At 46.8% G+C, this 26,274-nt stretch overlaps 1 protein-coding gene across 2 annotated transcripts in view; it reads left to right on the top strand.

Annotated features, from left to right (window-relative positions):
- Positions 1 to 26,274, top strand: part of scube3 (signal peptide, CUB domain, EGF-like 3) — a 413,853-nt gene that overhangs the window by 334,344 nt on the left and 53,235 nt on the right. For both annotated transcript variants that reach the window (XM_038819916.1, XM_038819917.1), the window contains 2 exons: positions 10,072 to 10,197; positions 14,899 to 15,015. In XM_038819916.1, coding sequence (XP_038675844.1) covers positions 10,072 to 10,197; positions 14,899 to 15,015 — 243 coding nt within the window. The remainder of the gene's footprint in view (positions 1 to 10,071; positions 10,198 to 14,898; positions 15,016 to 26,274) is intronic.

A 26,274-nucleotide genomic window follows, 5' to 3' on the forward strand; every position in this document is an offset into this window, starting at 1 on the left:
GATTAATTAAAACAAGGTAGCTGGACGTCATAGCAAGTAGATTTATCTTGTGGGGGGAATTTACATTATGTGGCTTTTAAAATGCATACATAATTGATTTTCTTGTTGCTATCTTGCCCTGAGTGACATATCAGTAATGGTTAGCATCTGCTTTCATTGCTGTTTTATGCTTATGGAATTCTCTTGCCCTCCATTTCATCTGTTTTTAGTTTCCTGTGTCATTTAGCTTAACTGGTTGAGATGACAATAAACACACTGTCAGTGTTCGATGCAGGGATTGTTGGTATGATGCAACCCTAGGTTATCTCTCCTAACCTTCTAGTGAAGCATTTCACTTCTCTGTTTGTGCTTACCCCCCGCCCCCCACTCCCCAACCCAATCCAAAGGTATGGCTGAAATGTGAAATTCATCAAACCTCCACACTGTTGTTTAATACCATGGGCAGTGATGCTCTCCCAATTGCCGTGGAGTGCAATGATTTTGTTTTAAATCAATGGTGAGGTTATGACATGGGATCTTCGGCTGGGGAAGGGGGAAATGTTTTTTCAATTGTCACAGACAGGATGGAAGAGGTCCATCAGAAGTCAAGTGTTTGCCCACAGGCAGGGAGAGGGGCAAAGCAGGAATCTGTGCCATGAGTCTGTATCTGCTCAGTGCTTGCTACAGCCGGATATCTGGATGTACACCCTGTCAGGCTATCCAGGGAATGGTGTGTAACCCATGGGAGGAAATAATGAATGAAAATGGAAGGCTGGAGTGAGGGGCTAATTAAAATGAGATCGTGTTGAATTATCAAAGACAAGGCATCATTTGAGTAAGCATGCATTGGCGAAAGAACTGTTTGTTTTGATTCTTTTGGCTTTTTTGTTATTCTTTAGAAGTTTAGAATGAAGACCATGCAGAGCCATGTGATAAGGTTATTGGAAAACAAAATGACCTAGCAGTGATAGGATGAGGGACTGCATCAAAGTCGCCAAGATACAGGGCGACAGAGTGTCTAGAGCCATGTTTGACCTTGTGTCTCTCGACATGAAGAGTTTGATTCTCAGCACTGTGGGTCATTTCTCTATGTTAAAGGCGCTCTATTAATGCAACTTGTTGTTGAATTACATTGATGATGGGAGAGTTGGTGCTTTTAATAATCAGAGCTGTGACCTGGGAAGAGTTCATCCATCTACCCTCCCTGTACAGCAGAGAGGAGTGTGTTCTATGTGGATAAAGAAAAGAAAGGTGAGAAACATCTTAAAAAGGGAATGTGACATTGCCCCATGAATAAAAAAAGTAATATTTCAATTCTGTTGTCTGGAGAAAAAAAATAGCGTTTATACAGCCTCCCACAGCCACAAAAGGACCCAAAGCACTTTATTGTGTTTATGACATCCTGGACCAGTGCACAGTCAATTCCAGCACCACTTGACTCAGAGCTGCAACACAATTGAAATTAGCTATTAATCCTTAGAAAATATCCAGTCTTTGGTCTCTGGCTGTCCAATAACTACAGTCGGCAGGTTTGTAAATTTAAACACAATTGTTTTTATGAATAGCAATAACTGTGTGTGAATAAGCAGCAAATACAACTCTTCCACTATTTTCTAGTTCCTCTTTAACTTGCCCCCACCCTCTACACACATATCAGACAGACAAACACAGAGGGGAAAGAGGGATGTAAAGAAAAATAATAAGCAAAGTAAAAAGCATAAGAATCTCTGTTTCAGATGGATGTCTTCCAGTACACCTTTCTTCAGTCAAGACCTTCAGTTGGAGGTTTTTGCTTTCAATCTGTAATGGTTTTCACTGTGGATTCATCCAGGTGTCAAGACCTCTGTTCAGGTTCAGAAAACAGCAGGTAGGCAGCATATCTGGAGAAAGAGCGAGACAGACAGCAGCTCACAGCTTCTTCTCTCAGCGTCCAGGATCTGACTATCCCTTCCTGGGTTCTCTGAAAACAATCCCACCGGGGACGAAAATGATCAGCGCCTGTGGCCAGGCAGAATCCAGGGCTGGATCCTCCGCATCCCGACGCCGAAATCACCTTTGGCAACGGGTGGAGAATTCCGTTTCTGCATGAAATCGTGGGAGTACACGGTGCAGAATATCCACAACCTGAGGCCATTGCCAGAGGCCCACCCCTCTATACTCCTCCCCAACCGGACAAATTCCCAACCTGAGGCCATTGCCAGTGGCCCACCCCTCTATACTCCTCCCCAACCGGACAAATTCCCAACATGAGGCCATCGCCAGAGGCCCATCCCTCTATACTCCTCCCCCAACCGGACAAATTCCCAACATGAGGCCATTGCCAGAGGCCCACCCCTCTATACTCCTCCCCCAACCGGACAAATTCCCAACCTGAGGCCATTGCCAGAGGCCCACCCCTCTATACTCCTCCCCCAACCGGACAAATTCCCAACGGCGTATTTCTAATATCGTCCCAGCCGTTCAGGAAACTCGCGAGGCGGCTGCGGGCTTTGCCCACGCCCGCCAGGGTCGGGGACGGGCCAATCGGAGGGCAGGGGGACCCTCATACGAGACTGGGCCTTTATCATGCGGGCGGTCTGGGTCGGGCATGCGGCTGATTGGGGGCACTATTTCCATGGTCCAGGTCCACGGTCTGAATCCGCCATGGAGCATGGCGCGGCTGCTGGAGGTCGCCGCCGTGCACATGCGCATGTGCGGCCTCTGACCCGGAAGTGGGGAGGGCCGTAGCTGGAGCTGCGAGCTCCACGATGGCTCCTTGCTAGCCCCCTGCAGGGCTGTGAATCTGTGGCCGTCACACGCCAGTTTTTCGACTGGAAAAGACCACAGTTTTAACGACGCCGTGGAGAATCTAGCCCCTACCCGTTGGACAATTAATTGGCCACCAGCCAACCAATCGAACTGAATCCCTTGATCTCTCAGGTACCAGAAAGTCTGAGTTCTGCTGTTTAAAAAGTTACACCTCGAATAGCACAGTAAACTATTTTGTACCTTTTGAGTTCCTCACTTCCTCTGCTCAACTTAAAGGTATAGTTCTATTAAATATCCATGGATCAAAGTGATGATGACAAAGTAAAAGAAATGGGAAGTAAAGGAATCAACGGGAAGGGCCTTTACTTTAAAAGTATAATTCACACGGTACTGTAGGTAACGAGGCCACCAAAAGCAGCAATGTGATAATATTCATATGGCTATTGTTTCAATTGTGGAATAAATATTACCCAGGTCAGTGGGGAGAACTCCCCTCCTCTTCTTTCAAATTGAACCATGGGATTGCTTGCATTCACTGGAGAGTGGCAATGGGGGACCCAGTTTAATACCTTAGGCAAAAGATGGATGGTGTTGCATCAATGTTTAAGGACCACAGGACGCGATTTACTGGCCGTGTTCCACCAGAATTGGAAAGGGATGAGGCCAGTACATCCCGCAAAAGGCCTCTTCCAGAATTCCCGAAGGTCATTACGCCCCGTGAGATCTAACGAGTTCTCGCGAGATGTTGTGGGTTGCAGACTTGCATAGTTAAGTGATTATGAAATGAATGAAATGAAAATCGCTTATTGTCACAAGCAGGCTTCAAATGAAGTTACTGTTAAAGGCCCCTAGTCGCCACATTCCGGCGCCTGTTCGGGGAGGCTGATACTGGAATCGAACCGTGCTGCTGGCCTGCCTTGGTCTGCTTTTAAAGCCAGCAATTTAGCCCTGTGTGCTAAACCAGCTGATGCCTGATTTAACCGTTACCCGGGATCTACAGGCCTTGCTGAGGAGATCTCGGCCGGGCATTATTTAGCACTGCTCCCCACAAACGGGGACCAGGCAGAATAGTACTTGGTGAGAAGGGGGTCTCCCAGGTGATCGGAGACCCCTGGGCGGTTGACTTCTGGGCAGGGTGGCACCCTGGCACTGTGGTATTGCCAGCCTGGCACTCTGGCTGTGCCACCAGGGCACACTAGCACTTCCAGGGTGCCCAGGTGGCACTGCAGGTTAACAGGGGCACTGCCAGGGTGACCGGCTGGCATTGTCAAGGTGCTCAGGTGGCATTTTGCCCATGCTGGGGATTGAGCTCAGCATCGCCCAAAAGAGGTGGGGTGCAGAGGGGCTGGCGCCCCGATCTCTTCCTGTACTGATGTGCGGAGCTCCTCAGTGCAGGAAATGCGACGGAGTGCAGCCTCCGTGGGCGTTCCCCGCTGTGGCCCAGGAAAAAAAAAGTGCTGTTTGATTTTGGTGAGGATGTTGGTATTTGCAGGGAGCACTAGTCAGAAGTACACAAAAATGGTGGATCATGACGTCAATCAGTGTGTTACTCTGATTGGATTACAGTACTGCAAAATTGAAGGTCAACTCTCTTAACCCCACTAAACTGAGCATGCACTCAATGTCAGGAAAGATTGCCCTTCAACCGTATTAATGGTATCATCGGTTACTTTCAGGCAATTAATTGCTGATAATTCCCATTGGCTCTTATTGTGATTGTAGAAGCGTGCGGTGGTTTGCAGAGTTGTTTGAAGTTGCTGAAGTCTCAGGGAATGACACAGTGCCTGCTAAAGCACAATGTCCTGACTTCAAAGTTCCTGCACAGACACTTGCTGCCAGCCATGGACGCAATATTTTCCATCGCCCTTGGACTAGCGCCTGACGAGGAGAATGAGCTGAACAAGCTGCTTGAAGTGGGAAGAGCAGAAGGGCTCCCAGCAGGAGGTCATATCGACACCAACATATTCAGGGAGCAATTACCCTGCCTGAGTTACATGAACAAATGGTGTGTCAGGCGTCTCCACTTCACTCAGCAGACCTTCAGTGAAAGGTGGCACCTGCCGCAGCCACACCTGCAACCTCCGAACAGGGCGAGGCTGGCATTGCCCGTGGCTGTAAAAGTGACTGTGGCCACGAGCTATTATTCGTTGGGCACCTTCCAGGCTGGTGCTGGATATTGGCAACATCTCGGAGTTCACCATCCACTGTTGCAAAGTGAGAGGTCACTGAGCTGCTATGTTTCAAGAGAGCTGAATATATTTCCTTTCCTCCTTTGAGAGCGAAACCAGCAGAATGAGCGAGTTACCCCCCTGGGGTAGGGGCATACTGACTGCATGCACCGTACTCTGCAGTTGCCTGCCAACTCTGTGATGTGCAGCAACCTCAAGGGATTAAAATCAATCAACGTCCAGCTAGTGTTCAACCACGTTTGGTGCATCATGCCGGTCAATGTCTAGTTGCGTAGCAGCCGGGTAGCAATAATAATAATAATCTTTATTATTGTCACAAGTAGGCTGACATTAACACTGCAATGAAGCGATGGTAGAAGTGATGGTAGAAGTGATGGTAGAAACAGCACCAGGGTTCCAGGTTTGGTTCCTGGCTAGGGTCACTGTCTGTGCGGAGGCTGCACCTTCTCCCTGTATCTGCGTGGGTTTCCTCCGGGTGCTCCGGTTTCTTCCCACAAGTCCCGAAAGATGTGCTAATAGGTCATTTGGACATTATAAATTTTCCTTCAATGTACCCGAACAGGCGCCGGAGTGTGGCGACTAGGGGAGAACGTGCAGACTCCGCACAGACAGTGACCCAAGCTGGGAATCGAACTTGGGACCCTGGTGCTGTGAAGTAACAGTGCTAACCACTGTACAATAATGCCTTCACTCTACAACATTCTGCTGTACCATCTTCTTTTGGGTTACCATGGCAAAGCAGAGAATGGCTAGTGGGAGGCAAGGGCCATCCACTGTCCATGTGGTTCATTACGCTGGTGCGTAACCCATGCACCTGTTGGCAACATAAAGAAAACCAGGCTGCAGCATGGAATGTGATCGAGCAGACCATAGGCATGCTGAAGAAATACATTTACTGTAAATCACCTTGGAAGAGTCCTGCAGTACTCGACAGAGCAACTGTCAAGATTCATGGTGACCAGCACTGACTGCTCAGTGTCTTCATCATTAGAGCACAGCACTTGCTCCGAGGTATATGACATTCAGCTGAAGAGGAGAGAGGAAAGAGCGTTCGACGCTGCCCCTTTCTGTGCGTGATATCTCACCTTGTGCAGATCATGCCCTTAAACTACCACCAAACAATCAGAGAGGCGAAGGCCACAACATCGGCCCTCAGGCTAGCTCAGGTTCGTTGAATTTGGTTGTCACTACATGCCATAAATTGTGGCTTAGACGTTGACCCGTGTTGCCGATTCTTTTAATACTCTGTCTTTCTGTGGCTCTGTTCCAATTATGGCAATCAGTGAATTTGCCTCCTTGCTATGTTATCTATGTCCGAATGCTTAGAGTCGCCAGGTATCGAATGATACCACCACAAGTTTCAACTGGCTATTTATCAAAGAGCCAAACACCAGCTAGTTAGTTCAAGATCAAGGGTACTTTATTTGCACACAATTAGTCATGTAACGTAAACACTACTAGTTAACTACACCTATCGACTAAGACAACCTGTACTTTACTTTGGGCACCAGACAGGTCAGAAAACAGTGGCCGCTGTTCAATTCTGGATCTCTCGGGTTCGAAGGAGTAACTGCTGCTCAGCTGGGCTCATCCGTCTGGTAGTGGGCGTTGAACTTGGACTCGCTTCTGGTGTTGCTGCAGTTGGCGATGGCCGTGACCGGGGTACCAAGGCCAAAAGAGAGCGAACATATGGCAAACTCTTCTTTTTATACTCGGGGCGGGGGGGGGGGGGGGGGGGGGGGGGGGGGTTCACGCTCTTTTGGGCGGTCCTTCGATCTGGGCCTTACTAATTGGGTGATCCCTGATCACGCCATTCGATTCCTTAACTAATAAGTGGCCGCGGATCTGAATGGCTAGGCGTGTCCCAAGCGGTCACTGACCCCATGTCCCCTGAACAGGGAGTGGCGCCGAAGTGTCTGGGACTGTCCCAGTCGCTCGAGTACCAGTCCTTTGTTTTGGTGAGGATGGGCCATCAAATGCTAATCGGCCCTATTACAATGCTAATTGGACGGAGTTTCGATACCGCCTGGACGCCTGCTTGCAAATAAGCATTTCAGGCTCTGAGCCTGCCTGAGTCTTGGCTTGTCCATTTTACCCACCAGGCTTTGCGCGTTCCTCTGCACCTAGTTGGAAGTGGCCATCCCAGATGGCTACACCCGGCGTATAAGATGACCCCCCATTTCTGGTCCCAAAAATCATATTTTTCCACCTATTCAAGTATAAGCCAAGCCCCCTTTTCAGCGACAACATGCTACGCCCACCCCACAATTGCAGATTCCCCATACCAGTCCCTTATACGAAGAAGCCATTTCAAAATGGTGACCTTTCACATGCATGCCGGCGGTTTACTTTTTTACGAAGCATTTAGGTCCACCCCCGTTTTTGGAGAGGTTTTCGAGGCTTCACAGTCAACTTATATGCTGACATTTAAAGTAAAGTGAAGTAAAGTTACCATAGGCCCAATGACCATAGGCTGCTTTCCCCTTTGAGGAGGGAGAGCTAACTAGTGGTGATTTAACCTGAGGGTCACCTCAGGGGAGGGGTGAGGTTGAGAAGACGGAGCCTTCACGAATAACCTCAGCCGGGACGGGAATTGAACCCGTGCTGCTGGCGTCGCTCTGCATCATGAACCAGCTGTCCAGCCAACTGAGCTATGCCAGCTCCATATACAGTAATTCTTCACTCCAAAACTGCTCATTGTCATCTATTACAGTACCAAAAATAAAAGCAGAGCTCCACGAACTAAAACCAAAATGTGCCTCAAGCAACCATTTATTAACTAGAGTGTGTGTGAGTGAGTGTATGCGTGCGTGTGTGTGTGTCTGTTTGTGAAGAGAAAATGCCTTCAACATAGTCTGGAGCTCACAGCAGCCTCACACGATCAATTATCAAACAAGATGTGTTTGAGGAGTGTTAGAATTCTGCAGTGAATATGGAGAGTGAATTACAGACTGTGGAATAAAAACATCTTGCAGATCAGAAGCAATTGTTTCCTCCGACAATCGTTCCCCCTCCCTCACTGACCCCTTCAAAAATTATCGAACAGAGATGAAGCTCAACATCTTACTATGCTGCAGGCTGTGGAGAGCTAGGAAACGTCCCTGTTGTTATGTGGTTTATGCTCATATTCATGTAACTGCAGACTTGATGGCCCTCTGCCAGTAGCCTCAGGTTTTGGAGTGCATTAACTTCTACTTAACAGCTTCTAATCTTTCAATTAAAGTTGACATTGGATTTTATTAATGAAATGGTGCATTCTTTCTTTTTTATTTGTTTTTTCTAATCCTTTAATTTTTCCCTTCCCTGCAGTCACTTTTTCCCTTTAAATTCTTCATTGTTTGAACCTTTCATTTTTCTTTCCATATTGAGTTTTCAAATTTAAAAAAAATGGGTTACTCAGTATTAATTTCCCCTTTTTTTCATCATTTCAGCCTCTTTTCATCTCCATCTTCCTCAAGGCACTGAGGTAGAAACTGTTTTGAAGTTGTTGCCATGGCTACATGCTCACGGAAGGGAATTATTTTTAGGCCCAAAATCGAGCAAATATCACTTACCAGAAACTGGCCTTTGCGGAACGGAATAATGAGTCAATGGTGTTGCCACTCATCTGATCCTAGGTCATTAGATTGTTGCCTAGAAACCACAACAAGGCCCTGGTAAATTGCTAAGAGTAATACAGCTTGTGTGTAGCAGCTGTAAACACCACTCGCTGACAACTGCAACACAGCATTTGGATATTTTGATGAGGGAAGTCGTCTTGAAGGATATTGGTTCTGGACTGATTCTTAGCAGGTCCTTCCCTCTGTGCCTGTGCTGTTTTGTAACCAGTTTGTTCAGCACCTATGAAGACAAATTTGCCCTCCTAATTTTACTCACTTCTTGTTGGTCAGTTGACCAGGATGCTGTTTCCCAAATCGCTCCCCAGCTGAGAGAGGGACTTGATTTCCCAGTTATGAGAGACAAACTGTATGACTCGTGATAGAATGCACGAGTGCACGAGCCCGATGTGCCAATGAGCTCTTGACGTTCACGCACCACCACAGTTTGCATGTTCTCTTTCGGAACATCTTTATTCAGGAAATAGAAGCAAGATCTGCATATCACTAACTGTTCTACAAATAAATGTTGCGACCAATTAATTTATGTGGATTTGTGGGGAAATGCATGTTGCTGAAGGGATAAAGGTGCATTGACTTGATGAATGATGTTTGGCAAATCACCTCTTTGCACAGTAAGGCCAGGAAGAAAATTTGAGCATTATTACCTTCACACCTCATGCTCAGATGCCAGGATGATGTTCAATACGGTGTATGTCAGTACATTGGATTTTCATGGATTTAGTGCACCTTTAAGAAGAGATATTGACCGGAATTCTCTGGTCATTGGGATTCACTTTTCCCATTGTTAGCGCACCCCCGCCAGCATGTTTCCCAGCGGCATAGGGTGGTTTCAATGGGAAATTCCATTGACAAGTGGCAGGAGTAGAGAATCCCTTCACCAGCAAACAGCTCGCGGCCAAGAAACGTGCAGCTGGAGGACAGGAGAATCCAAACCATTGTTCTCCAGAGTTCATGTTTCCAGGATTACTTTTCAGTTTAATCATAATATAGAGTTAACTAGTAGCACACAGCATGAGAAATAATAGGGAGACTTGAATTTATACAGCACCTATCATGACCTATTACAGCCAATCAGGGACTGCATCAGGGTTAAATTTAAGGTCAGATGTTTAAATGTTTACCATAAAGTAATGCAGCAAATGTGGCAAATCTGAAAAATCTTTTGTTCGGTACAGACAAATTGGTTGCTGCAACCCCTCTACCAATCCTACTCCCTAGAAGCTTCCACTTAGGACCTTTGGAAGTTGTGGTACTGCATTAAAAAGATGAGCCACAGCCCTGGAATCCAGTGTCAAGATGTGTGTTTGTGGAGGGAGGGGGGTGGAGGTCGCACGCAACTTTGCATCATCACACACTCAGCTGTCGAACTCTGCTGTTGAGGGGACAAAGTGGAAGAGGTACCCAGAGCCGCTGTCATGCCAATAGTGATGACCTGGGAACCACAGAAAAAAAGCAACCTAAAGTTAGCTTAACTGTGTCAGATCAGGACATTCTTAATATGAGCCAATTCACTTTCACTTTGTGTCTTTTTTCAGATATCGATGAATGCAGCATGAACCATGGTGGCTGCAAGAATGGCTGTGTTAATACACTGGGAGGCTACCAATGCTCTTGCCCGAATGGCAGCTACAAACTCCACTGGAATAAGAAAGACTGTGTGGGTATGTGAAGAACTCTCAACTCTAGCATCCTCTAGTGGCACCAAATGGAAGCAGCAGTCCTGTAACATTACTTAATGAGAAGCACTTAATGCTCAAAGACATGATTGTAGGTCACTTTTATGTGTCTCAGCAACACCACCAACGCTTCACATGCAGATATTGCTGTGAGGCGCAGTTGCTGTGTTATGTGGCTCATTTCTGAAATAATTTGAACATGAAGCAGTATATTTTCTTGTGGGAGGCAGGCAGAATTTGTGAGGGCTGGGAACCTTGAACACCTGAGAGTTGGATTATATTCGGGCCACTTGTCCCCTGAGCCAGGGGTGATGTTGGACAAGAGATGGTCTGGTTGGTGCAGCGGTGGCACTCACGGTCAATTAAAAGAGGGAAGCTCCACCCACATTCTGCTGTTTATGGAAACCACATACTTGCATCTGGAATGTGAATCGCAAAGGTTACATTTGAAATCCGTGTATGGTCACTTTACTGATGCATTAAATGCATTGAAAACTGTCTATGGCACTACACAGGAATTTTTTTGCTAAAGTCACATAAGGTGATATTAGGACAGATGACCAGGAGCTTGGTAAAAGAGCTCATTGTTTAAGGTGATCCTTAAGGGCCTGGTCCAGACGCTAAGAAATGTAGAAAAGTCAGACAAATCTCAATGTATATTTCGGATCAGCTTTTCCAGCAAATAGAGTTTGTAATGTTTATTTAACATTGACATCCCATTTAACATTGAACCTGATATTTTTTCAAATTCTTTGTCTGGGAATGTGTACGATGGAAACTGGGCCATGATAGTCTGATAAGTCTTTGGAAATAAAAGCCCAATTTAATATTTCCTTCTGTGCCTGTGACGTAGAAGTGCTGGTTATCGCGATTATGAAGGTTTTTAATTACTTTCATCAACAGTAAAACAATACCAAAATCATCACCACCAAGTAAGAAGAGCTCATACATAGTCCTATATGGTGCACATTAATAGCTCTAATCATTTGGTGGGGTGGGTTAAGGAAAATTAATCACAAATGCCATGCAATCTGCTCATGTTTGGTACGAGTTTGCCCCGTAAATTGCGTAGCAGTGTACTGTGTAGAGTACTGAACTCCCTCCTGGATCTTACTTTCCAACTGGGGGCGTTGTCTAAAACATTCTATCCCTCCAATTCTCATTACTTTTGGTCTGTTCCCTCTCAGAGAAATGTCACTTTCAAGTGTGTTAGTGTTAAAAGACCTTACTGTTTATACTACTCAAGGAACCTAGCTGTCAATCACTGCAGTGGTGTCAAAGTGCTACCCATGGGGGAGGAAGGACAGATTGTTCCCACTCCCTGCGAGATCATTTCTTAAACAGTTCGTCTGCACAAGGTCAGATTCTGCTTTGTATCAATGTTTTCTGCTGTAATTTCAGCCCAAGGATATCAAAGATCTTTATGCCAAGCATCCCATTGTACAACAGCTTGCTGATGTCTGCACACTAAGTTTTAAAACCCCCTCCCTTGGGGAATTAGGAATAAAGTACCTTTTTAGTGGCAAAGCTACCTCCAGTTTGTGCTGTAAGTACTCTCGCAGTAAAATATTTCTAAAGCCAGAACATTCCGAGGCAGGACCCTTTCCCTTCAGCAATCAGAGTTGTCCAAGGTTCTGGCCCATCTAGCTTAAGCAGAATTTATTTGCCAAATATTTCTCAAATCCACCTTCAAAATACCTTTGTAACCAATGAATTTGCAAAGTTAACCACTCCCTCACCCCCCAGCAGCTGACGGCAACCAGGTCCTTGAAATGTAGTATAAACAAACCCCAGTTCTTATAGAACCCCCCCCCCCCCCCCCCCCCCCCCCGCCCGTCTGAGCAAATTTCCCCTTTTCCAAGTACAAGAACTCCATTAGAACCCCAGCCACATCAAGGCACAGGGTGGGAAAACTGACCTGCACCCCAACAGAACCCGCCTGCAAGCGATCAACGAGGTGAAGGCTAAAACATCTGCTCCTGTCTGCAACTCCAGCAAGTCCAACACCCCAATATGGCCCCCAGGGCACTGGGCTCTAAATCCACATGCAAGACCTCCGGCACAGTGCTAAAGAATGACTCCCAAAATTTCTCCAACTTTGGACAGGACGAGAACATATGTACGTGATTGGCTGGGCCCTTCCCACAACGCTTACAAATATCCTCCACCCACACATACAATCGGCTCATCCTCGACCTCGTCAGGTGCGCCCTATGCACAATCTTTAGCTGTATCAACCCCAGCCTCTCGCACAAGGTTGAGGCATTCACCCTCCGCAATACCTTACACCCCAGCCCCTCTTATAAGACCATAAGACCAAAAGAAATAGGAGCAGAATTAGACCACTAGCCTATCGAGTCTGCTCCGCCATTCAATTATGGCTGATATTTTCTCATCCCCATTCTCCTGCCTTCTCCCCATAACCCCTGATCCCCTTATTAATCAAGAACCTATCCATCTCTGCCTTAAAGACACTCAGGGATTTGGCCTCCACAACCTTCTACGGCAAAGAGTTCCACAGATTCGCCACCCTCTGGCTGAAGAAATTCCTCCTCATCTCTGTTTTAAAGGATCGTCCTTTTAGTCTGAGATGGTGTCCTCTAGTTCTAGTTTTTCCTACAAGTGAAAACATCCTCTCCACGTCCACTCTATCCAGGCCTCGCAGTATCTTGTAGGTTTCAATAAGATCCCCCACATCCACTCCAACGAACACAGACCCAGAGTCCTCAACCGTTCCTCGTACAACAAGTTCTTCATTCCAGGGATCATTCTTGTGAACCACCTCTGGACCCTTTCGAAGGCCAGCACATCCATCCTTAGGTACGGGGCCCAAAACTGCTCACAATACTCCAAATGGGGTCTGACCAGAACGTTATACAGCCTCAGACGTACATCCCTGGTCTTGTATTCCAGCCCCCTTGACATGAATGCTAACATTGCATTTGCCTTCTTAACTGCCGACTGAACCTATACGTTAACCTTAAGAGAATCGTGAACAAGGACTCTCAAGTCCCTTTGTGCTTCTGATTTCCTAAGCATTTCCCCATTTAGATAAAGTCTGTGCCTAAATTCCTCCTTCCAAAGTGCATAAACTCACATTATTCCACATTGTATTTCATTTGCCACTTTATTGCCCACTCTCCTAGCTTGTCCATATCCTTCTGCAGCCCCCTTGCTTCCTCAATACTACCTGTCCCTCTACAGATCTTTGTATCATCTGCAAACTTAGCAACAGTACCTTCAATTCCTTCTTCCAGATCATTAATGTACATTGTAAATTACATTGTGGTCCCAACACAGACCATTGAGGCACACCACTAGTCACCGGCTGCCATCCTGAAAAAGACCCTCTTTATCCCCACTCTCTGTCTTCTGCCAGTCAGCCAATCCTCTATCCGTGCCAGGATCTTACTCTTAACACCATGGGCTTTTAACTTATTTAACAGTCACCTATGCGGCACCTTGTCAAAGACCTTCTGAAAATCTAAATAAATCACGTCCACTGGTTCTCCTTTGTCTAACTTCCTTGTTACCTCCTCAAAGAACTCTAACAGATTTGTCAGATATGACCTCCCTTTGACAAAGCCGTGCTGACTCAGTCCTATTTTACCATGCACTTCCACATTATTCGCGGTCTCACCTTTAATGACAGACTCTAAAATCTTACCAATGACCAAAGTCAGGCTCACCGGCCTATAATTTCTCGTCTTCTACCTCCCTCCTTTGTTAAACAGTGGTGTTACATTAGCCACTTTTCAGTCCTCTGGGACCCTTCCTGCCTCCAGTGATTCCTGAAAGATCACCACCAATACCTCCATAATCTCCTCAGCTATCTCTTTTAGGACCCTGAGGTGTAGACCATCCGATCCAGGTGACTTATCCACCTTCAGACCTTTCAGTTTCCCCAGTACCTTATCCTTAATGATGGCCACTGCACTCACCTCTGCCCTCTGATTCTCCTGGAGCTCTGGCATCCCACTGGTGTCTTCCACCTGGCGCTCTTCCAGCGCCATCCCCAACTCCTCCGCACACTTGGCCTTAACCCGCTCAGAGATGCCATATCTTCCACCAAAATCCTCCCATGGATCGCCGAGATGACCCCCCCCCCCCCCCCCCCCCCCCCCCCCCCCCCCCCAGCTCCTCCAAACTCACAAACTGCCGTTCTAAACACAAGTCCTTTATTTCATCACCCCTCGCTCCTCCCATCCTGGCTCAAACCCATGGTTCCCTCGTATTGGGATCAACCGACTCCGCCCCAACCTAAAGTGCTGCCAAAATTGCCTCCATATTTTCAGCGTAGCCACCACCACTACCGGACTCCCCAGGATATTCCCTGGGGCTAAAGCCTCCATCTCTCTACTCCAACCCCACACCATCTCGGCATTCGCCGCCCAAAAAATAGTAGAACAGGTTCGGAAGGGCCAGGCCCCCGACTGTCGCCCTCTCTGAAGTACTGTCCTCCTAATCCTTACCACCTTACCTGCCCACACAAACAATTAGACCAACCTATCGTCCGAGTGAGAAAAGTGACAGGATACGATCAAATGCCTGTCTTACTTCCTTCTCTCTCCCCCACCCCACCCCACCATCCAATCTTCAAGTGAAGATTATGCCCTTTGTTTTTGTTTCCTGTTGTTTCACTTCAGCTTTTCAGGATGTGTGAAATCGATTTCTTTTCATTTGCAGAGGCAGCAAAGTGCCTGCTGGGTTCCAACCCTCCTCGAGCACAACTTTCCTGCATCAAGAGTGGCAAGAGGGAGACCTGCTCTCTCAGCTGTGCCTCCAAGGCTCACTTCCAGGCAGGTAAGCATCATTGCAAAGTCACCAGAAACTGACGGTCCTGATCAGCATTTCAGAGCAAACACTGAGGGACATTTGATGTACTCGCTGGGTGTTCAGGGGAGGTGGGGTTGTCAAACCTGCAGGTCTGCCCTGGAGTTATCAGGAATTAAAGATAAGTTTCAGGATACTGCAGTGAGCAGCTTAGCAGTAAAAACATCGAGACATTAAACAATTCGGTTTGTTTTTATCTGTGTTTGCCAGTGAGACTAACTACAGGGACAACATCCACTCTGGTCTGTGTGTGTGTTAGTGAAACTAACTACAGGGTCAACATTCACTGGTCTGTGTGCGTGTTAGTGACACTAACTACAGGGACAACATCCACTCTGGTCTCTGTGTGTTAGTGACACTAACTACAGGGACAACATTCACTCTGGTCCCTGTGTGTTAGTGACACTAACTACAGGGACAACATTCACTCTGGTCCCTGTGTGTTAGTGACACTAACTACAGGGTCAACATCCACTCTGGTCTCTGTGTGTTAGTGACACTAACTACAGGGTCAACATTCACTGGTCTGTGTGTGTGTTAGTGAAACTAACTACAGGGTCAACATTCACTGTGGTCTGTGTGTGTGTTAGTGACACTAACTACTGGGACAACATCCACTCTGGTCCCTGTGTGTTAGTGACACTAACTACAGGGTCAACATCCACTCTGGTCTGTGTGTGTGTGTTAGTGACACTAACTACAGGGACAACATTCACTCTGGTCCCTGTGTGTTAGTGACACTAACTACAGGGACAACATTCACTCTGGTCCCTGTGTGTTACTGACACTAACTACAGGGACAACATCCACTCTGGTCTCTGTGTGTTAGTGACACTAACTACAAGGTCAACATCCACTCTGGTCCCTGTGTGTTAGTGACACTAACTACAGGGACAACATTCACTCTGGTCTCTGTGTGTTAGTGACACTAACTACAGGGTCAACATTCACTGGTCTGTGTGTGTGTTAGTGACACTAACTACAGGGACAACATCCACTCTGGTCCCTGTGTGTTAGTGACACTAACTACAGGGACAACATTCACTCTGGTCTCTGTGTGTGTTAGTGACACTAACTACAGGGTCAACATTCACTGGTCTGTGTGCGTGTTAGTGACACTAACTACAGGGACAACATCCACTCTCGTCTCTGTGTGTTAGTGACACTAACTACAGGGACAACATCCACTCTGGTCTCTGTGTGTTAGTGACACTAACTACAGGGACAACATCCACTCTGGTCCCTGTGTGTTAGTGACACTAACTACAGGGTCAACATTCACTCTGGTCTGTGTGTGTGTGTTAGTGACACTAACTACAGGGTCAACATTCACTCTGGTCCCTGTGTATTAGTGACACTAACTACAGGGACAACATCCACTCTGGTCCCTGTGTGTTAGTGACAATAACTACAGGGTCAACATTCACTGGTCTGTGTGTGTGTTAGTGACACTAACTACAGGGACAACATTCACTCTGGTCTCTGTGTGTTAGTGACACTAACTACAGGGACAACATCCACTCTGGTCTATGTGTGTTAGTGCCACTAACTACAGGGACAACATTCACTCTGGTCCCTGTGTGTTAGTGACACTAACTACAGGGTCAACATTCACTCTGGGCTCTGTGTGTGTTAGTGACACTAACTACAGGGTCAACATTCACTCTGGTCCCTGTGTGTTAGTGACACTAACTACAGGGACAACATCCACTCTGGTCCCTGTGTGTTAGTGACACTAACTACAGGGTCAACATTCACTGGTCTGTGTGTGTGTTAGTGACACTAACTACAGGGACAACATCCACTCTGGTCTATGTGTGTTAGTGCCACTAACTACAGGGACAACATTCACTCTGGTCCCTGTGTGTTAGTGACACTAACTACAGGGTCAACATTCACTCTGGGCTCTGTGTGTGTTAGTGACACTAACTACAGGGTCAACATTCACTCTGGGCTCTGTGTGTGTTAGTGACACTAACTACAGGGTCAACATTCACTCTGGTCCCTGTGTGTTAGTGACACTAACTACAGGGACAACATCCACTCTGGTCCCTGTGTGTTAGTGACACTAACTACAGGGTCAACATTCACTGGTCTGTGTGTGTGTTAGTGACACTAACTACAGGGACAACATTCACTCTGGTCTCTGTGTGTTAGTGACACTAACTACAGGGACAACATTCACTGGTCTGTGTGTGTGTTAGTGACACTAACTACAGGGTCAACATCCACTCTGGTCTCTGTGTGTTAGTGACACTAACTACAGGGTCAACATTCACTGGTCTGTGTGTGTGTTAGTGACACTAACTACAGGGACAACATTCACTCTGGTCCCTGTGTGTTAGTGACACTAACTACAGGGTCAACATTCACTCTGGTCCCTGTGTGTTAGTGACACTAACTACAGGGACAACATTCACTGGTCTGTGTGTTAGTGACACTAACTACAGGGACAACATTCACTCTGGTCCCTGTGTGTTAGTGACACTACCTACAGGGTCAACATCCACTCTTGTCTCTGTGTGTTAGTGACACTAACTACAGGGTCAACATCCACTCTTGTCTCTGTGTGTTAGTGACACTAACTACAGGGTCAACATTCACTCTGGTCCCTGTGTGTTAGTGACACTAACTACAGGGTCAACATCCACTCTGGTCTCTGTGTGTTAGTGACACTAACTACAGGGACAACATCCACTCTGGGCTCTGTGTGTTAGTGACACTAACTACAGGGTCAACATTCACTGGTCTGTGTGTGTGTTAGTGAAACTAACTACAGGGTCAACATTCACTGTGGTCTGTGTGTGTGTTAGTGACACTAACTACAGGGTCAACATTCACTGGTCTGTGTGTGTGTGTTAGTGACACTAACTACAGGGTCAACATCCACTCTGGTCAGTGTGTGTGTGTTAGTGACACTAACTACAGGGACAACATCCACTCTGGTCCCTGTGTGTTAGTGACACTAACTACAAGGTCAACATCCACTCTGGTCCCTGTGTGTTAGTGACACTAACTACAGGGACAACATTCACTCTGGTCTCTGTGTGTTAGTGACACTAACTACAGGGTCAACATTCACTGGTCTGTGTGTGTGTTAGTGACACTAACTACAGGGACAACATCCACTCTGGTCCCTGTGTGTTAGTGACACTAACTACAGGGACAACATTCACTCTGGTCTCTGTGTGTGTTAGTGACACTAACTACAGGGTCAACATTCACTGGTCTGTGTGCGTGTTAGTGACACTAACTACAGGGACAACATCCACTCTCGTCTCTGTGTGTTAGTGACACTAACTACAGGGACAACATCCACTCTGGTCTCTGTGTGTTAGTGACACTAACTACAGGGACAACATCCACTCTGGTCCCTGTGTGTTAGTGACACTAACTACAGGGTCAACATTCACTCTGGTCTGTGTGTGTGTGTTAGTGACACTAACTACAGGGTCAACATTCACTCTGGTCCCTGTGTATTAGTGACACTAACTACAGGGACAACATCCACTCTGGTCCCTGTGTGTTAGTGACAATAACTACAGGGTCAACATTCACTGGTCTGTGTGTGTGTTAGTGACACTAACTACAGGGACAACATTCACTCTGGTCTCTGTGTGTTAGTGACACTAACTACAGGGACAACATCCACTCTGGTCTATGTGTGTTAGTGCCACTAACTACAGGGACAACATTCACTCTGGTCCCTGTGTGTTAGTGACACTAACTACAGGGTCAACATTCACTCTGGGCTCTGTGTGTGTTAGTGACACTAACTACAGGGTCAACATTCACTCTGGTCCCTGTGTGTTAGTGACACTAACTACAGGGACAACATCCACTCTGGTCCCTGTGTGTTAGTGACACTAACTACAGGGTCAACATTCACTGGTCTGTGTGTGTGTTAGTGACACTAACTACAGGGACAACATCCACTCTGGTCTATGTGTGTTAGTGCCACTAACTACAGGGACAACATTCACTCTGGTCCCTGTGTGTTAGTGACACTAACTACAGGGTCAACATTCACTCTGGGCTCTGTGTGTGTTAGTGACACTAACTACAGGGTCAACATTCACTCTGGGCTCTGTGTGTGTTAGTGACACTAACTACAGGGTCAACATTCACTCTGGTCCCTGTGTGTTAGTGACACTAACTACAGGGACAACATCCACTCTGGTCTGTGTGTGTTAGTGACACTAACTACAGGGTCAACATTCACTGGTCTGTGTGTGTGTTAGTGACACTAACTACAGGGACAACATTCACTCTGGTCTCTGTGTGTTAGTGACACTAACTACAGGGACAACATTCACTGGTCTGTGTGTGTGTTAGTGACACTAACTACAGGGTCAACATCCACTCTGGTCTCTGTGTGTTAGTGACACTAACTACAGGGTCAACATTCACTGGTCTGTGTGTGTGTTAGTGACACTAACTACAGGGACAACATTCACTCTGGTCCCTGTGTGTTAGTGACACTAACTACAGGGTCAACATTCACTCTGGTCCCTGTGTGTTAGTGACACTAACTACAGGGACAACATTCACTGGTCTGTGTGTTAGTGACACTAACTACAGGGACAACATCCACTCTGGTCCCTGTGTGTTAGTGACACTACCTACAGGGTCAACATCCACTCTTGTCTCTGTGTGTTAGTGACACTAACTACAGGGTCAACATCCACTCTTGTCTCTGTGTGTTAGTGACACTAACTACAGGGTCAACATTCACTCTGGTCCCTGTGTGTTAGTGACACTAACTACAGGGTCAACATCCACTCTGGTCTCTGTGTGTTAGTGACACTAACTACAGGGACAACATCCACTCTGGGCTCTGTGTGTTAGTGACACTAACTACAGGGTCAACATTCACTGGTCTGTGTGTGTGTTAGTGAAACTAACTACAGGGTCAACATTCACTGTGGTCTGTGTGTGTGTTAGTGACACTAACTACAGGGTCAACATTCACTGGTCTGTGTGTGTGTGTTAGTGACACTAACTACAGGGTCAACATCCACTCTGGTCAGTGTGTGTGTGTTAGTGACACTAACTACAGGGACAACATCCACTCTGGTCCCTGTGTGTTAGTGACACTAACTACAGGGTCAACATTCACTCTGGTCTGTGTGTGTGTGTTAGTGACACTAACTACAGGGACAACATCCACTCTGGTCTCTGTGTGTGTGTTAGTGACACTAACTACAGGTACAACATCCACTCTGGTCTCTGTGTGTGTGTTAGTGACACTAACTACAGGGTCAACATTCACTGGTCTGTGTGTGTTAGTGACACTAACTACAGGGACAACATTCACTGGTCTGTGTGTGTGTTAGTGACACTAACTACAGGGTCAACATTCACTCTGGTCTATGTGTGTGTTAGTGACACTAACTACAGGGACAACATCCACTCTGGTCTATGTGTGTTAGTGCCACTAACTACAGGGACAACATTCACTCTGGTCCCTGTGTGTTAGTGACACTAACTACAGGGTCAACATTCACTGGTCTGTGTGTGTGTTAGTGACACTAACTACAGGGTCAACATTCACTCTGGGCTCTGTGTGTGTTAGTGACACTAACTGCAGGGTCAACATTCACTCTGGTCCCTGTGTGTTAGTGACACTAACTACAGGGTCAACATTCACTGGTCTGTGTGTGTGTTAGTGACACTAACTACAGGGACAACATCCACTCTGGTCCCTGTGTGTTAGTGACACTAACTACAGGGTCAACATTCACTGGTCTGTGTGTGTGTTAGTGACACTAACTACAGGGACAACATTCACTCTGGTCTCTGTGTGTTAGTGACACTAACTACAGGGACAACATTCACTGGTCTGTGTGTGTGTTAGTGACACTAACTACAGGGTCAACATCCACTCTGGTCTCTGTGTGTTAGTGACACTAACTACAGGGTCAACATTCACTGGTCTGTGTGTGTGTCAGTGACACTAACTACAGGGACAACATCCACTCTGGTCTGTGTGTGTGTGTTAGTGACACTAACTACAGGGACAACATCCACTCTGGTCTGTGTGTGTGTGTTAGTGACACTAACTACAGGGACAACATCCACTCTGGTCTGTGTGTGTGTGTTAGTGACACTAACTACAGGGACAACATCCACTCTGGTCTGTGTGTGTGTGTTAGTGACACTAACTACAGGGACAACATTCACTCTGGGCTCTGTGTGTGTTAGTGACACTAACTACAGGGTCAACATTCACTGGTCTGTGTGTGTTAGTGACACTAACTACAGGGACAACATCCACTCTGGTCTCTGTGTGTGTGTTAGTGACACTAACTACAGGGACAACATCCACTCTGGTCTGTGTGTGTGTTAGTGACACTAACTACAGGGACAACATCCACTCTGGTCTCTGTGTGTGTTAGTGACACTAACTACAGGGACAACATCCACTCTGGTCTCTGTGTGTTAGTGACACTAACTACACGGACAACATTCACTCTGGTCTGCGTGTGTGTGTTAGTGACACTAACTACAGGGACAACATCCACTCTGGTCTCTGTGTGTTAGTGACACTAACTACAGGGTCAACATTCACTGGTCTGTGTGTGTGTTAGTGACACTAACTACAGGGTCAACATTCACTGGTCTGTGTGTGTGTTAGTGACACTAACTACAGGGACAACATTCACTCTGGTCTCTGTGTGTTAGTGACACTAACTACAGGGACAACATTCACTGGTCTGTGTGTGTGTTAGTGACACTAACTACAGGGTCAACATCCACTCTGGTCTCTGTGTGTTAGTGACACTAACTACAGGGTCAACATTCACTGGTCTGTGTGTGTGTTAGTGAAACTAACTACAGGGTCAACATTCACTGTGGTCTGTGTGTGTGTTAGTGACACTAACTACTGGGACAACATCCACTCTGGCCTCTGTGTGTTAGTGACACTAACTACAGGGACAACATTCACTCTGGTCCCTGTGTGTTAGTGACACTAACTACAGGGACAACATCCACTCTGGTCTCTGTGTGTTAGTGACACTAACTACAGGGTCAACATCCACTCTGGTCTCTGTGTGTTAGTGACACTAACTACAGGGACAACATTCACTGGTCTGTGTGTGTGTTAGTGACACTAACTACAGGGTCAACATCCACTCTTGTCTCTGTGTGTTAGTGACACTAACTACAGGGACAACATTCACTCTGGTCTCTGTGTGTTAGTGACACTAACTACAGGGACAACATCCACTCTGGTCTCTGTGTGTTAGTGACACTAACTACAGGGTCAACATTCACTCTGGTCCCTGTGTGTTAGTGACACTAACTACAGGGACAACATTCACTCTGGTCCCTGTGTGTTAGTGACACTAACTACAGGGTCAACATCCACTCTGGTCTCTGTGTGTGTTAGTGACACTAACTACAGGGTCAACATTCACTGGTCTGTGTGTGTGTTAGTGACACTAACTACAGGGACAACATCCACTCTGGTCTGTGTGTGTGTGTTAGTGACACTAACTACAGGGACAACATTCACTGGTCTGTGTGTGTGTGTTAGTGACACTAACTACAGGGACAACATTCACTGGTCTGTGTGTGTGTGTTAGTGACACTAACTACAGGGACAACATTCACTCTGGTCTCTGTGTGTGTTAGTGACACTAACTACAGGGTCAACATTCACTCTGGGCTCTGTGTGTTAGTGACACTAACTACAGGGACAGCATTCACTGGTCTGTGTGTGTTAGTGACACTAACTACAGGGACAACATCCACTCTGGTCTCTGTGTGTGTTAGTGACACTAACTACAGGGACAACATTCACTGGTCTGTGTGTGTGTTAGTGACACTAACTACAGGGACAACATTCACTCTGGTCTCTGTGTGTGTTAGTGACACTAACTACAGGGTCAACATTCACTCTGGTCCCTGTGTGTGTGTTAGTGACACTAACTACAGGGTCAACATCCACTCTGGCCCCTGTGTGTGTGTTAGTGACACTAACTACTGGGACAACATTCACTCTGGCCCCTGTGTGTGTGTTAGTGACACTAACTACAGGGACAACATCCACTCTGGCCCCTGTGTGTGTGTTAGTGACACTAACTACTGGGACAACATCCACTCTGGCCCCTGTGTGTGTGTTAGTGACACTAACTACTGGGACAACATTCACTCTGGCCCCTGTGTGTGTGTTAGTGACACTAACTACAGGGACAACATTCACTCTGGCCCCTGTGTGTGTGTTAGTGACACTAACTACAGGGACAACATCCACTCTGGCCCCTGTGTGTGTGTTAGTGACACTAACTACTGGGACAACATTCACTCTGGTCCCTGTGTGTTAGTGACACTAACTACTGGGACAACATTCACTCTGGTCCCTGTGTGTTAGTGACACTAACTACAGGGACAACATCCACTCTGGCCCCTGTGTGTGTGTTAGTGACACTAACTACAGGGACAACATCCACTCTGGTCCCTGTGTGTTAGTGAAACTAACTACAGGGACAACATCCACTCTGGTCTCTGTGTGTTAGTGACACTAACTACAGGGACAACATCCACTCTGGCCCCTGTGTGTTAGTGACACTAACTACAGGGACAACATCCACTCTGGTCTATGTGTGTTAGTGACACTAACTACAGGGACAACATTCACTCTGGTCTCTGTGTGTGTTAGTGACACTAACTACAGGGTCAACATTCACTCTGGGCTCTGTGTTAGTGACACTAACTACAGGGACAACATTCACTGGTCTGTGTGTGTTAGTGACACTAACTACAGGGACAACATCCACTCTGGTCTCTGTGTGTGTTAGTGACACTAACTACAGGGACAACATCCACTCTGGTCTGCGTGTGTGTGTTAGTGACACTAACTACAGGGACAACATTCACTGGTCTGTGTGTGTGTTAGTGACACTAACTACAGGGACAACATTCACTCTGGTCTCTGTGTGTGTTAGTGACACTAACTACAGGGTCAACATTCACTCTGGTCCCTGTGTGTGTGTTAGTGACACTAACTACTGGGACAACATTCACTCTGGTCCCTGTGTGTGTGTTAGTGACACTAACTACTGGGACAACATTCACTCTGGCCCCTGTGTGTGTGTTAGTGACACTAACTACAGGGACAACATCCACTCTGGCCCCTGTGTGTGTGTTAGTGACACTAACTACTGGGACAACATCCACTCTGGCCCCTGTGTGTGTGTTAGTGACACTAACTACTGGGACAACATTCACTCTGGCCCCTGTGTGTGTGTTAGTGACACTAACTACAGGGACAACATTCACTCTGGCCCCTGTGTGTGTGTTAGTGACACTAACTACAGGGACAACATCCACTCTGGCCCCTGTGTGTGTGTTAGTGACACTAACTACTGGGACAACATTCACTCTGGTCCCTGTGTGTTAGTGACACTAACTACAGGGACAACATCCACTCTGGTCCCTGTGTGTTAGTGACACTAACTACAGGGACAACATCCACTCTGGTCTCTGTGTGTTAGTGACACTAACTACAGGGTCAACATCCACTCTGGCCCCTGTGTGTTAGTGACACTAACTACAGGGACAACATCCACTCTGGTCTATGTGTGTTAGTGCCACTAACTACAGGGTCAACATTCACTCTGGTCCCTGTGTGTGTGTTAGTGACACTAACTACAGGGTCAACATTCACTCTGGCCCCTGTGTGTTAGTGACACTAACTACAGGGTCAACATCCACTCTGGTCTCTGTGTGTTAGTGACACTAACTACAGGGTCAACATACACTCTGGTCCCTGTGTGTGTGTTAGTGACACTAACTACAGGGTCAACATCCACTCTGGTCTCTGTGTGTTAGTGACACTAACTACAGGGTCAACATTCACTCTGGGCTCTGTGTGTGTTAGTGACACTAACTACAGGGTCAACATTCACTGGTCTGTGTGTGTGTTAGTGACACTAACTACAGGGTCAACATTCACTGGTCTGTGTGTGTGTGTTAGTGACACTAACTACAGGGTCAACATTCACTCTGGTCCCTGTGTGTTAGTGACACTAACTACAGGGTCAACATCCACTCTGGTCCCTGTGTGTTAGTGACACTAACTACAGGGACAACATCCACTCTGGTCCCTGTGTGTTAGTGACACTAACTACAGGGTCAACATTCACTCTGGGCTCTGTGTGTTAGTGACACTAACTACAGGGTCAACATCCACTCTGGTTTCTGTGTGTTAGTGACACTAACTACAGGGTCAACATTCACTGGTCTGTGTGTGTGTTAGTGACACTAACTACAGGGACAACATCCACTCTGGTCCCTGTGTGTGTGTTAGTGACACTAACTACAGGGACAACATCCACTCTGGTCTCTGTGTGTTAGTGACACTAACTACAGGGTCAACATTCACTCTGGTCCCTGTGTGTTAGTGACACTAACTACTGGGACAACATTCACTGGTCTGTGCGTTAGTGACACTAACTACAGGGTCAACATTCACTCTGGTCACTGTGTGTTAGTGACACTAACTACTGGGACAACATTCACTCTGGTCCCTGTGTGTGTGTTAGTGACACTAACTACAGGGACAATGTTCACTCTGGTCTCTGTGTGTTAGTGACACTAACTACAGGGTCAACATTCACTGGTCTGTGTGTGTGTTAGTGACACTAACTACAGGGTCAACATTCACTGGTCTGTGTGTGTGTTAGCGACACTAACTACAGGGACAACATTCACTCTGGTCTCTGTGTGTTAGTGACACTAACTACAGGGTCAACATTCACTCTGGTCCCAGTGTGTGTGTTAGTGACACTAACTACTGGGACAACATTCACTCTGGTCCCTGTGTGTGTGTTAGTGACACTAACTACAGGGACAATGTTCACTCTGGTCCCTGTGTGTTGGTGACACTAACTACAGGGAGAACATTCACTATGGTCCCTGTGTGTTATATATATCTCTCCCCCCCCCGGTATGTAGAATTCCACAGTGCAGTACCCTCTGAAAGAGCACCCTACTTCAGCCCATTCTCCCGCCCTATCCCTGTAACCCCACTTAACGTGCACACATCGGACACTAAGGGGCAATTTAGCGTGGCCAATCCACTTAACCTGCACATGTTTGGACTGTCGGAGAAAATCAGAGCACTCGGAGGAAAACTACATCAACACTGGGAAAGTGCCAACTCCAAATAGATGCTCTCTCAAGGCTGGAATTGAACCCGGCTCCCTGGTTCTGTGAGGCAGC

This window comes from Scyliorhinus canicula, chromosome 15 (assembly GCF_902713615.1).
Source record: "Scyliorhinus canicula chromosome 15, sScyCan1.1, whole genome shotgun sequence".
Classification (NCBI taxonomy): domain Eukaryota; kingdom Metazoa; phylum Chordata; class Chondrichthyes; order Carcharhiniformes; family Scyliorhinidae; genus Scyliorhinus; species Scyliorhinus canicula.